Source organism: Saccopteryx leptura, chromosome 1 (genome assembly GCF_036850995.1).
Source record: "Saccopteryx leptura isolate mSacLep1 chromosome 1, mSacLep1_pri_phased_curated, whole genome shotgun sequence".
NCBI classification, from domain to species: Eukaryota; Metazoa; Chordata; class Mammalia; order Chiroptera; family Emballonuridae; genus Saccopteryx; species Saccopteryx leptura.
Window position 1 is genome coordinate 252,421,535 of NC_089503.1, and position 11,396 is coordinate 252,432,930.

The window sequence follows — 11,396 nt, forward strand, 5'->3', positions numbered from 1 at the left end:
ACACCCATCTCAGGGAACCCCTGGCCTCTGGGCATCTTAGGCTACCTGGATCAATGGACAGTCCTAAGTCACCCACTGACCCAGAATCTATGGGTGTCCTGGGTTATCTTGATGACAGAACCTTAGAAGGTGTCAGTGCTACATACAGTTCTCCAGGTTGTGCACTGCACAAGAGTGTGGGACTGGAGGGGTAGATGGGAGCTCAGATCTAACATGAGCCCTGCCTTGGGGATGAGCTGCCCACAGGGGCTCCTTTTCTAATTCACTCAAGGGTGGCACATGGGCTAGGCCAAATTTGCTCATGACCCCGAGGCAACTAGACCATCTTGATACCTGATTCTTATAAGTCCAAGATCCCTTTGACTCCTTACCCTTGAAAAGTTTAGACTACTCTGATCCCTGATCCTAGGAAAGTCCCAGACCACCCAGATTTCTAAGTCCGGGTATGCTAACCTTGACCCTTGGAGAGTCCAGGCACTTCTGACTTCCATTTCTGCAAAGGGACCCAAAGGAGAAGTTGGTGAAAAAGGGGACACAGGCCCATCTGGGGCTGCAGGACCCCCAGGCAAGAAGGGCCCCCCTGGGGAGGATGGAGCCAAAGGGAACATGGTAAGTCCTGGAGGGAGTGAAGGCAGAGATATGGGAGAGGCACTCATTCTAGTCCAGCCTGCTTCCAACTTCCAGTCAAGTGTCCTGTCCTCCATTGTGCTGATTCTACGAGAAACCCAGAACATGGTTAAATGAATGAATGATGGAATGAGCAATCAGTCAACATGAAAATATGGCGGTTATATGTCATTGTGTGTGTTCGTGGGAGGGGGGTGAAATTTGCTTCCACAAGGAATCATTCTAATGTTGGGAAGGACAAGGTTGAGATTGGCACTGATGTGGGTTTGCCATCAGGCAGAGGTTGAGACCCTCCTGCCGTAGCCATGGGGCTCAGTTGGGGGTTGCAGGGCAATGAGGAGCTTCAGGTCTATGGGAACACCATTTGGATCTCACTACCTCAACACCTGCTGCTTCCCTCTGGATCAGTTCTGTCTGTGAGTCCTGAGCAGGGAGGCTGCTGGGAGGACCACATGAGACAATGCATGTAAGGCTCTCAGCTGAGCACCTGCATACATTAAACATTAGAATGTTCTCTCTACCAGGGTGGAAATTTTGTGTCTTATTCACCATGGTTCTCCAACAACCAGAACTGCCTGGGTATCATTTATCTGTCGAATGAATGAATGAACAAACAAACGAACGTGCAATAATTCCAAGATGTGATTATTCATCATTCTGTGTTTCAGGGCCCCACAGGGCTCCCAGGAGATCTAGGACCCCCTGGAGACCCTGGAGTTTCGGTGGGTTTGAGCCCTCCTTCCCCCACCAAGCCCATATCATATTCCCTAATTCTCACCCCCACAGGTTCTCGCTCATCCCCACAGAACCTACTTATCCCTGCAGGCCCCCACTCACACCCATAGCCCTCCCACACTACAGTTCCCCACTCACACTCACAGGTCCTCCTTCACCTCACAGACCTGGTATCCTGCTCTCCTCACCCCCATAGGCCTAGGCAAGGTCGCTAGAACAAATAACCTTCATTAGCCTCCAAACCTCAGCCCCAAACTCTCATGTGCCCCCATGACCCCTCCCAACTCTTCCCCTACCCCTGCAGGGTCTAGATGGTTTCTCAGGGGAGAAAGGAGACCCTGGTGATGTTGGAGGACCGGTGAGTGAAGAAGCAGAGAATGTGGTGCTGGGAGGGGGTTGGGTCTGATGAGGAGGTGAATTGGAGTTGCCAAAGGAGTGGGTTAAGGAGGTACCCAGGGCCCCTGTAGGTATGCCTGCTTTGCTGCCGTGGACCAGCGTGGCTAGTAATTGTCCAGGTCCTGAGCGAGAATGGTGTGGAATGAAGAAATAAACTCAGAGAGAAAAAGGATGGGATCGGGAGGTCTCTGCAACGCCTTTAGCTTGCAAGAGTAAAAGCAAAGCCCCTTTGCTTTATTACATAGTGCAGAACCGTATGCAAATAAGGAAGTCTCTGATACAAAGTCACACATCTGAGGCATAAATGGGATTCCTCATAAGAGTGCACCCTCCCTCCCCACCATGCAACAGTCAAGGGTGTGGGGAAGATCTTAGTCTTAGAAGGGTGTAAAGAAGAGCTTAGTCTTAAACTAAGCCTTAGGCTATAAGGACTTTGTCAGTTTACAGCCTGTCTCCCACACTTTGCTTCTCTGGGGCCTGACCATGAATGTGGGAAGCTTGAGGGAGCAGGGAGGAGATGATTGGTGTTGAGTGAAGGTTTGTGTCAAAGGAATCCTGAAACATAGTCATGGTCAACCAACATTAGTGAATTCTATCCTGGCGCTGTTAAAATCTCCACAGGGTCCACCGGGTGCTTCTGGGGAACCCGGCCCCCCCGGGCCCCCGGGCAAGAGGGTGAGTGATGACCTGCCCTCCTGTCCTGGCTCCAACCTTGACCCACTCACCCTGACAGGCCACCACTTACTCCACAGGTCCCTGACAGGTCCCTTCTCATCCTCATAGGTCCCTCCACACCCTCAGGCCCCACAAGGTCCCATTCACCCCCTCAGGCCCCACTTACCCCCTCAGGCCCCACTTATGCCCACTAGGCCCCCACTCATTCATACAACATCCCAGTTATTCCCAAAGGGCCCCCTCTAACTGTTTCTTTTCAGGGTCTTTCTGGCCGCATGGGTCGAGAAGGCAGAGAAGGGGAGAAAGGTGCTAAGGTAAGTGCCCTTTGCCCAGGGAGGGTCCCTGCCCTGACTCCTCAGCCAATAGCTGGCCATCAGAATGGAGAGGAGCCCTGTGACCTCACATGTGCCCCAATTTCCTCCCCCTCCCTGAAGCTTCTTGGTTAGAGGGTCAGGCAGGTGTGCCCTGACTCTCTCTGTCCTCTCCCCTGTCCCTGTACATTTTAGGGGGAGCCAGGTCCTGACGGGCTTGTGGGGAGGACTGGCCCTGTGGGGGCTCAAGGGCCCCCTGGGCGTGTTGGGCCTGAGGGTCTTCGAGGGATCCCTGGCCCTCTGGTGAGTGGGCTGGAAGAGGAATGGGCTGGGGGGGTAGGATCACACTTTATAATTTCGCACTGCAATTGCGGGGGGGGTGGTGGCTGACCCTGGGAGGGGGAGGGGCATGTACACTGGATTCTGGCAGGGTGCAATCCCCCCCATGTTCTGTTTCATCCCAGGGTGAACCAGGCCTCCTAGGACCTCCTGGACAGATGGGCCCTCCTGGCCCCCTGGTGAGAAACTTCTTTGTCCCTGAGGCTCTGGCACTAAGAACTTGGTAGCCAGTGACTATCTAGGGACCACGGGTGCTGATGGTCAGGCTGACCCCCCCACTGACTATCTGAAGGTCTACCCTGACCAAGTATACTGTCTATTCTGACCACTCATCTTGGTGGTCTGTACTGGCCCTCCATCTTGATAGTCTAACTGACCATCTATGATCTATACTATACCAGGGGTAGTCAACCTTTTTATACCTACCGCCCACTTTTGTATCTGTTAGTAGTAAAATTTTCTAACCGCCCACTGGTTCCACAGTAATGGTGATTTATAAAGTAGGGAAGTAACTTTACTTTATAAAATTTATAAAGCAGAGTTACAGCAAGTTAAAGCATATAATAATAATTACTTACCAAGTAATTTATGTCGGATTTTCGCTAAGTTTGGCAGAATAAATCTTTATAAAACAACTTACTATAGTTAAATCTATCTTTTTATTTATACTTTGGTTGCTTCACTACTGCCCACCATGAAAGCTGGAACGCCCCCTAGTGGGCGGTAGGAACCGGGTTGACTACCACTGATCTATACTGACCACCACACATCTTCACCACTGGTCATTCATATCAGCCATCCTCCAGCTAACCCCTTCATTATCCCTTGTCATTCCTCCTCTCTCCTGACCATCCATCCCTGCATGGGTCGAAAAGAGAGAGAAAGAAGAGAATGATCATGTCCCTGGTAAATCCCCCCTGAAATCGATAAAGTTCCCCATTTGACCACTCCTCAATTACCCACATGGACCGTGAAATTTTATGTTTGAGTCTCACTAATGGACTCTTCCTCTTCTTCCAGGGCCCCCCTGGCCTCCCAGGGCTGAAGGGAGATGCTGGCCTCAAGGGGGAAAAGGTAAGGATACCTCCTTCTATTATTTCTCTCCATTTCCTCCTTGGCCAGAGGGTTGGGAGATTGGGGTCTCCTCTGCTCCCAAATGCATTACTCCAGGGCTCGAGGGGAAAAATCTCCCAGTACCTCCCCTACTTTCCCCACACATGCCTCTCTTCTCTTCCAGGGCCACATCGGATTAATTGGCCTCATTGGCCCCCCTGGGGAGGCCGGTGAGAAAGGTGACCAGGGGTTTCCAGGAGTGCAGGGCCCTGCTGGCCCCAAGGGAGAACCTGTGAGTGTGTGTCCTGCCCCAAGTAGGACAAACGTGTTCAAAGGAGGGCCTGTTTGTGGACTCTGGGGGTTAGGGGAGCCTGGGTCTGGAATACTAGGGATTGTGTCTGGGGAAAATGAGGGCTCTATTGGGACTTGAAGGTTGGAAGCTGTGTCTAGAGGGGGCTGGAGGCTTTTCTGGACCATAGAGATGAACTCTGTCAATGATGACCCTGATGGCCTTTCTCCAGGGTCCCCGTGGTCCCAGTGGCTCCATGGGCCACCCTGGGCCCCCAGGTGTGGCGGTGAGTATGAGGGTGTCTACAAGGTGGGGATCACCATGGTGAGCCAGCTAGGACTCTACCTCTGTCTGTTTCTACCCTATAGGGCCCCCTGGGACAGAAGGGCTCAAAGGGCTCACCAGTGAGTATTCTCTGTTTCCTTGGGCTTCCACATTTCAGCTCCCCACCCACCATCTGCTGTACCAGAACCTTCCATGCCTTTGCATTCACTCATTTATTTAGTCACTCAATCATGCATTCGACAAATATTTATTCAACACCTACCACTGTGTTTCATCAAACCTAAGATGTCATCAGTTGTAAGATGCACCATTATTTTATAAACTACTATGAAAGAAAATTCTGACAAGTAGACTATGACTTGACAAGGACATTAAGATGCTGATTTCAGAGTTAAAATATGGAAAGAAAATGTGTGCTTTATGCTTGGTGCTGAAAATTGCATGTCCCTCCCCCAGGGCTCTGGGTGTGTGTGCATGTGGGCGTGTGTTGGCAGGAAGGGGTCTCCACAGAGAGTTCATCCCCAAGTGATTTCTCCTTACAGGGATCCCTTGGCCCTCGTGGAGACACTGGACCCCCAGGGCCCCCAGGGCCCCCGGTAAGTTCCCCAGGGACTTGGGTTAGAATGTTTCCAGTGGGTCCCCTAGTGCTCAGAACCAAGTGGGGCGCATGCCAGATGTTCAGGGGATGCAGGTGTCTTGAAAGCTCAAGAGGGATCTGGGCTGTGTGAGGGGAGATTAGGGTGACATCCATGGGCCAACCGGGTCTTCTCTGCACTCTGTCTTCCCCACCCTGTCTCTCCCTCCCTGTCTCTCTCTCCACTTCTCTGTCCGTCCTGGCCTTTCTCTGTCTTTGTCTCAAATACTTGTTCAACTATTTTGTTTTCTCTTCTCCTACTCTCTCTCTGCCTTTTTTTTTTTTTTTTTTTTTTTTTTTTTTGCCTGACCTTGTGGTTCTTTCTGTTTTATTCTCTGTACTTCTTTCTCTGCCTGTCTCTGAGTCTCTCTGTCACTCTCCTTCCTGTGTGTCTCTATCTCCATCTCCCCCGTTCCTGTCCGTTTTCCTATCTGTATCTCTCCCTCGCCGTTCTTATCTCTTCCATTCCCGTCTCTCTGCCATTTCTGCTCTCCTCTCTCTCTGTCTCTTCCTCCCTGGTCTCCGCTCTACATCCCCACCTCTGCTCAGGGTCCCCGCGCAGAGCTGCACGGGTTGCGCCGGCGCCGACGCTCTGTCCCAGGCCCGGGGCTGCTGGAGGCCCCGGAGGGCGGCCTGGAGGAAGTACTAGCCTCTCTTACGTCGCTGAGCTTGGAGCTGGAGCAGCTGCGGCGCCCTCCCGGCACTGTCCAGCGCCCGGGTCTTGTGTGCGGCGAGCTACAACGCAACTATCCGCACCTGCCAGATGGTAAGGTCCTGCCCCTCCCCCGGGGGGCGGGGAGACGTCGGCCCCGCCCCCTCACCCGCCCCACCTGGCTCTGCGGCAGGGGAATACTGGATTGACCCTAACCAGGGCTGCGCGCGAGACGCTCTCAGGGTTTTCTGCAACTTCACGGCAGGAGGAGAGACCTGCCTCTACCCCGACAAAAAGTTTGAGACTGTGAGTGCTCTGGGGGGAGTTGGTGGGAGGAGGCATGTGGCTCCGGATACCATCCTATCCTCCCCCTCCCGCCCCCAACAGCACCAGGCTTTGTCTGGGAATTTATCCTTCCTTTAACCAACATTTATTGAGCATCTAGTGTATGCCAAGTGCTGGAGCTACAGCAGAGAATAAAAAAATCTCTGCTTTTATGGCGCTTACCTTCTATGAGGAAGACGGGCAAGAAAAGCTAGTTAAGAAATCACGAATGGTAGTGAACTTTTAAGTAGTGCTTACAAGAAAGTGCAGGGCTGATTCTAACCACTTAGGTACATTAACCTACTGAGCCCTAATCAGCAGATATGTTGGTTGTGTCATTATCCCCAGACAGGGAAACTGAGGCACAGATAGGTGATGAGATTATCTAGGGTAGTCTGGCTCCAGGATCCCAGCCCTTAACCACCCAGCTACCCCCTCTCCTGACCTGCTGTCTTATAGGCACAATGGGCTCCCTGTCCTCCAGGCTGCAGGCTGAGAGGTGAGATCACCTGGCCCCCCAGAAATCCTGAGGGGAGCCCTGAACCCAACAGCCTCGCACACCAAGAACCAGGCTTAGCACTGGAAGGCAGTGGGCAAGCAGCACCAGCTCTGGACCACCTAGATTGGAATCCGGGCCTGTCACCTCAGTGTTTTAATCTGTAAAATGGGGTTCAAGCAAGTTATCTGCCCCATAGGGTGGTCGTGCAATCTCAGTACCAGTGCACATAGCAGGAAATACAATTAAACACTGACTATGTGCTAATATCTCCACTCCAGGTAAAACACAGCGGCACAGGGCCTGCAAAAATGCATAATGCTGTTCCTCTGCTGGTGTATTATTATTTTTTGATTGCTCAGAGCCCTGGTTTAGTGGGCATTTGAACCCCCTATGTATGAGGGGCTGGACTTGATCTCTAAACAATTGCTGACATCTGAGGCCCATCTTTCACCAGCTCACCTTCCCCCTGCTCAGGAAGAAGTGGGGAGCGGAGTAAGGAAATTTGTAAGCTGAAAAAATCTGATCCCTTAGATTTTGGGCAAGTCATTTATTTAGGAGGTGAGCCAGGAGGCACCAGGAGTGGGGAGGGGTATGAGAGGGATTGAGCGAGGCAGCTAATATTGTTAAAATGTCATCCCTGAGCACCCAAGGCTCAGTTCCACTGAGCGCTTTGGGGGACAGTGTGGAGTAAGCACCTGGAAGTTGTCCCACCTGGACAGAGAGGAAGCTGGGGTGTTTTCTACCAATATTGTCAGTCATCAGCTGAGGGCTGTCTCAGAGGGCAGGCCCAGGGAGCCTGTACATCAGCCAAGTTCACACCCATGGCCAGACAACAGCCCCTGAGTCCCAGATCTTTCCAACCTGCAGCCTTCACTGATGGGAGGTAACTGCAGAAAGGGCATGTTGGGCACCTGCTACTGACCCTCCCTTCCCCAGGTGAAACTGGCCTCCTGGTCCAGGGAGAAGCCGGGAAGCTGGTATAGCACATTCCGTCGAGGGAAGAAGGTGAGTGGCCCAAGGCTGAGGTGGCAGATGGTATGAAAAGTTGTAGGAACCAGTGTGGGGAGTTGGAAGGGGATCTGAGGGATGAGAGGAACAGGACAGACTTACCTGTGCCTGTCTGGTGACCTGCAGGCTGGGAAAGGGGTGAGCAGGTCAGCATCAGGTGTGTGATGGGGAAGCCTTGGGCTTGGTGGAGATTCAGAGGCAGTGCTGGAAGGACCTGAGAGCTTCCTGGTAGAAGTCACAGGCCTCAGCTGAGGCCTAAAGACTGAGTTGCCTTAGCAAGTTCAGGAGGACAAGAAAAAGTGTTGCAGACAGAGGGAACAGCATGTGCTAAGGCCCAGAGTCAAGAAGGGGTCTGGTGAATTTAAAGAAGAAAAAGTCACTTGGTCTGCTTTAGAGAGTATGAGTGGAATGTGGTAGAATGTGGTTACAGAAGAGGCTGGGGAAGTAGATGAAGGTTAGGCCCATCTCCCCAGAAAGACCTGTGGGCAGTAGGGAGCCATGGGATGTGTTTAAGTGAGAGAGGGGCCTACGTCAAATAAAAAATGCTTCTGAGGCTGGTGGTGGTGGTTGTAAAACTGGAGGCTGGACTACCAGTAAGGGACAGATATGTTGATTCAGGAGAGTGAGGAGGGGGTCCAGACTGGAGCTGGTGCTTTGGGGATAGAGGGAAAGGCATGACTTGGAACAGTTATTAAAGAGGGCAAGTTAATAGGACCTAGTAATGATGAGATGGAGGGGAGGGAGAGGACAGGTGTGATGCTGAAGCTCTGGGCATGGGAACTAGTGTCTGGTGAGATTCTGAGATATGTAAATGAGATCAGGTGTAAGGGGCGGGGAATCCTGGGTTCAGCTTGTGATTCACTTGTGTAACGTATGCTAAGCAGTGGGTACATAGCAGCAAATTAAACATGGTTTTTGACTTTAGGAAGTTGATATTCTCCTGGGAATATAACCAGGGAAACAGACCAAGGAAACAAATAAAACTATAATATAATGTAAGGGGGTCTCTTGGTTTGGATCTCCCCCAAACAGACCCTGAGACATAGATTCAATTGCAAGTAGTCTGGAATCACCTATGTAGTAGGTGATTCCCCAAAATATCAATTGGGGAATATAGAGCTGACAGGAAAGAAGGAAGCCGAAGGATGCGTGACTGAATGCGTTGTCTCCACCAGTAATATGCTCATAATATGCTTTATTTTTTATTTTCTTTTAGTTAAAGAGATGGCGGGGGTAACAGATAAGAACAGACAGACAGGAAGGGAGAGATACGAGAAGCATCAACTCATAGTGGCGGCACCTTAGTTGTTCCTTGATTGCTTTCTCATATATTCCTTGGCCTGGGGGCTCCAGCTGAGCCAATGACCCTTTGCTCAAGCCAGCGTGACCCTGGGCTCAAGCTAGCGACCTTTGGGTTCAAGCCAGCGACCCCTTGCTCAAGCTGGTGAGCCTGTGCTCAAACTGGCAACCTCGGGGTTTCGAACCTAGTTTCTCAGCGTTCTAGGCTGATGCTCTATCCACTGTGCCACCTCCTAGTTAAGCATAATAATATACTTTATTTAAACTCAATATATCCAAAATATTGGCATATCAATATAAAGATATGGAGGCATTTTACATATTTTTCATCCAAGTTCTTCAGAGTCTGGTACACATATTACATTTATAGGAAGGACATTGTAATCTGGAAATTCATTGAAAATTTTATTGAAAATGCTTGAGCTATACTTAGATTTCATAAAACCTACAGTTGGAAAAGTAGGTTCACATACACATACTGAATTTGTTCCAAAGCTAAGAGTTATGATTTAAATTAAAGAATTAAAATAAAAAGTGAAAATTAAACAAATACAGTTTTTAAAAAAAGATTCCTCACTCTCATCAACCACCTTAAGTGCTCAGTACCACACATGCCTCAGGACTCACAAAGAGAACTTGGCCAATGAGGTCCCTCATCTGCTTTTTCCCACCCCCAGTTCTCCTATGTGGACGCTGATGGGTCCCCGGTGAATAGGGTACAGTTGACCTTCCTGAAGTTACTGAGTGCCACAGCACGCCAGAGCTTCACCTACTCCTGCCAGAACTCGGCTGCCTGGCTGGATGAAGCTGCTGGCGACCATGGCCGTTCCCTTCGCTTCCTCGGGACCAATGGAGAGGAGCTGTCCTTCAACCAGACAGCAGCAGCTGCCATCACTGTCCCCTATGATGGCTGCCGGGTAAGGAAGCAGGTCAGGGACTGACCAGAGCAGGGAGGGGAAGCCTCAGCTGCCGCCCCACCCCGCCACAACTTACCATCTGTATCTTTTGTGGTCAGCTCCGGAAGGGACAGACGAAGACCCTCTTGCAGTTCAGCTCTTCCCGAGTGGGGTTTCTGCCCCTGTGGGACGTGGCAGCCACCGACTTTGGCCAGACAAACCAGAAGTTTGGGTTTGAACTGGGCCCTGTCTGCTTTAGCAGCTGAGAGTCTTGGGGGTGGGTGGGACCACGAGGGAGCCCCAGATGGGGCACATTTGGTGCTGAGGCTTTGAAGCCACCATATTTATCATCTCCTGAGACTGTGGAGCCAGGGGAAAGTCTGCTCATCATGGTCAAACAATTTCCTTCTCCATTCCACGGAGCTGGGGACTGGACTTCCCTGGTGCATGTGTCTAGCCTCCTCCCACCGCACCCCTGCTGGAATGACTGCAGTCTGGCTCTTTCTCCCTGCTAGGCCCTTTCAGCCCACAACTCCCCACCCTGGCCCCCCATGCAATGGACTTCTAACTCAGAGCTGGCGAATGTCCCTTCACACCTGCACCCCCCTCCTCAGTCAGTGCCCCCAACACCCTTTGGTGCTACCCTTCCCCATAGTTAAGCACTGGATGTCTCCTGATCCTAGGCTAGGACCCCTTCACTCATTCCTATTTTTAGGTGGGTTTGGAGTGAAGGAACTGAAGTCAAACTACAGAGGGAGGTAGGACTTTCCTGGACTGAGCTGTGTGTGCCTTTGGCTTGCCTCAGCCCAGCTCTGAATACTGGCCCACTCATATCCCCCTCATGCACCTCACTATGCCAGATGGTTTGGGGACCAAGATGCGGGGTAAATCAGGATCCTAATGGTGCTGCCCTATTTATACCTGGGTCTGTATTAAAAGGGAAAAATCCCCTCTGTTGTATATTTAATCTGCTTCCTCCTTACAGAAGACTGGGACATGATGGAAGAGATTCTAGCATGAGCCCCCCACCCCAGGGCATAATTGACTTCTCAAGTCTGAGAATAAACCAGTAAACTGTGTCCTGTCTGTGTCTTCATTTTGGTGTTGCTGTATCTTTCTTACCTGAGGTATTGCCACCACTTATCTTAATTGTGTCATTTGATGGAGGTGGATTGAGAGGATGAGGGAACCCAATTATAATGGGACTCACTGGAGGTGATGGGCGGGTTTATTAACTCAGGAAAAGTTGAAAATAACCAGATCTCTAAGGGAGTAGACCTTAACTGTTCTCACCACAAAAAGGAAATAATAATTATGTGATGTAATACTGGTGTTCGCAAGTCTTTTTGCAATATATAGTGGATCAAAATCAAC

The 11,396-nt window shown here is 50.9% G+C and overlaps 1 protein-coding gene across 2 annotated transcripts in view; it reads left to right on the forward strand.

Annotated features, from left to right (window-relative positions):
• The window catches only part of COL5A3 (collagen type V alpha 3 chain), a 39,710-nt gene extending 28,609 nt beyond the window's left edge, over positions 1–11,101 (forward strand). Inside the window, exons 51-67 of one of the 2 annotated variants that reach the window (XM_066346756.1) lie at positions 502–609; positions 1,296–1,349; positions 1,667–1,720; positions 2,380–2,433; positions 2,694–2,747; positions 2,940–3,047; positions 3,209–3,262; positions 4,104–4,157; positions 4,321–4,428; positions 4,658–4,711; positions 4,794–4,829; positions 5,253–5,306; positions 5,894–6,110; positions 6,190–6,302; positions 7,756–7,824; positions 9,804–10,043; positions 10,142–11,101. In XM_066346756.1, coding sequence (XP_066202853.1) covers positions 502–609; positions 1,296–1,349; positions 1,667–1,720; positions 2,380–2,433; positions 2,694–2,747; positions 2,940–3,047; positions 3,209–3,262; positions 4,104–4,157; positions 4,321–4,428; positions 4,658–4,711; positions 4,794–4,829; positions 5,253–5,306; positions 5,894–6,110; positions 6,190–6,302; positions 7,756–7,824; positions 9,804–10,043; positions 10,142–10,288 — 1,578 coding nt within the window. In that variant the 3' untranslated portion in view covers positions 10,289–11,101. Of the gene's footprint in view, positions 1–501; positions 610–1,295; positions 1,350–1,666; positions 1,721–2,379; positions 2,434–2,693; positions 2,748–2,939; positions 3,048–3,208; positions 3,263–4,103; positions 4,158–4,320; positions 4,429–4,657; positions 4,712–4,793; positions 4,830–5,252; positions 5,307–5,893; positions 6,111–6,189; positions 6,303–6,779; positions 6,990–7,755; positions 7,825–9,803; positions 10,044–10,141 lie in introns of those variants that run through there. The other variant, XM_066346757.1, reaches the window with a different exon arrangement.
• The last annotated feature ends 295 nt before the right edge of the window (positions 11,102–11,396 follow it).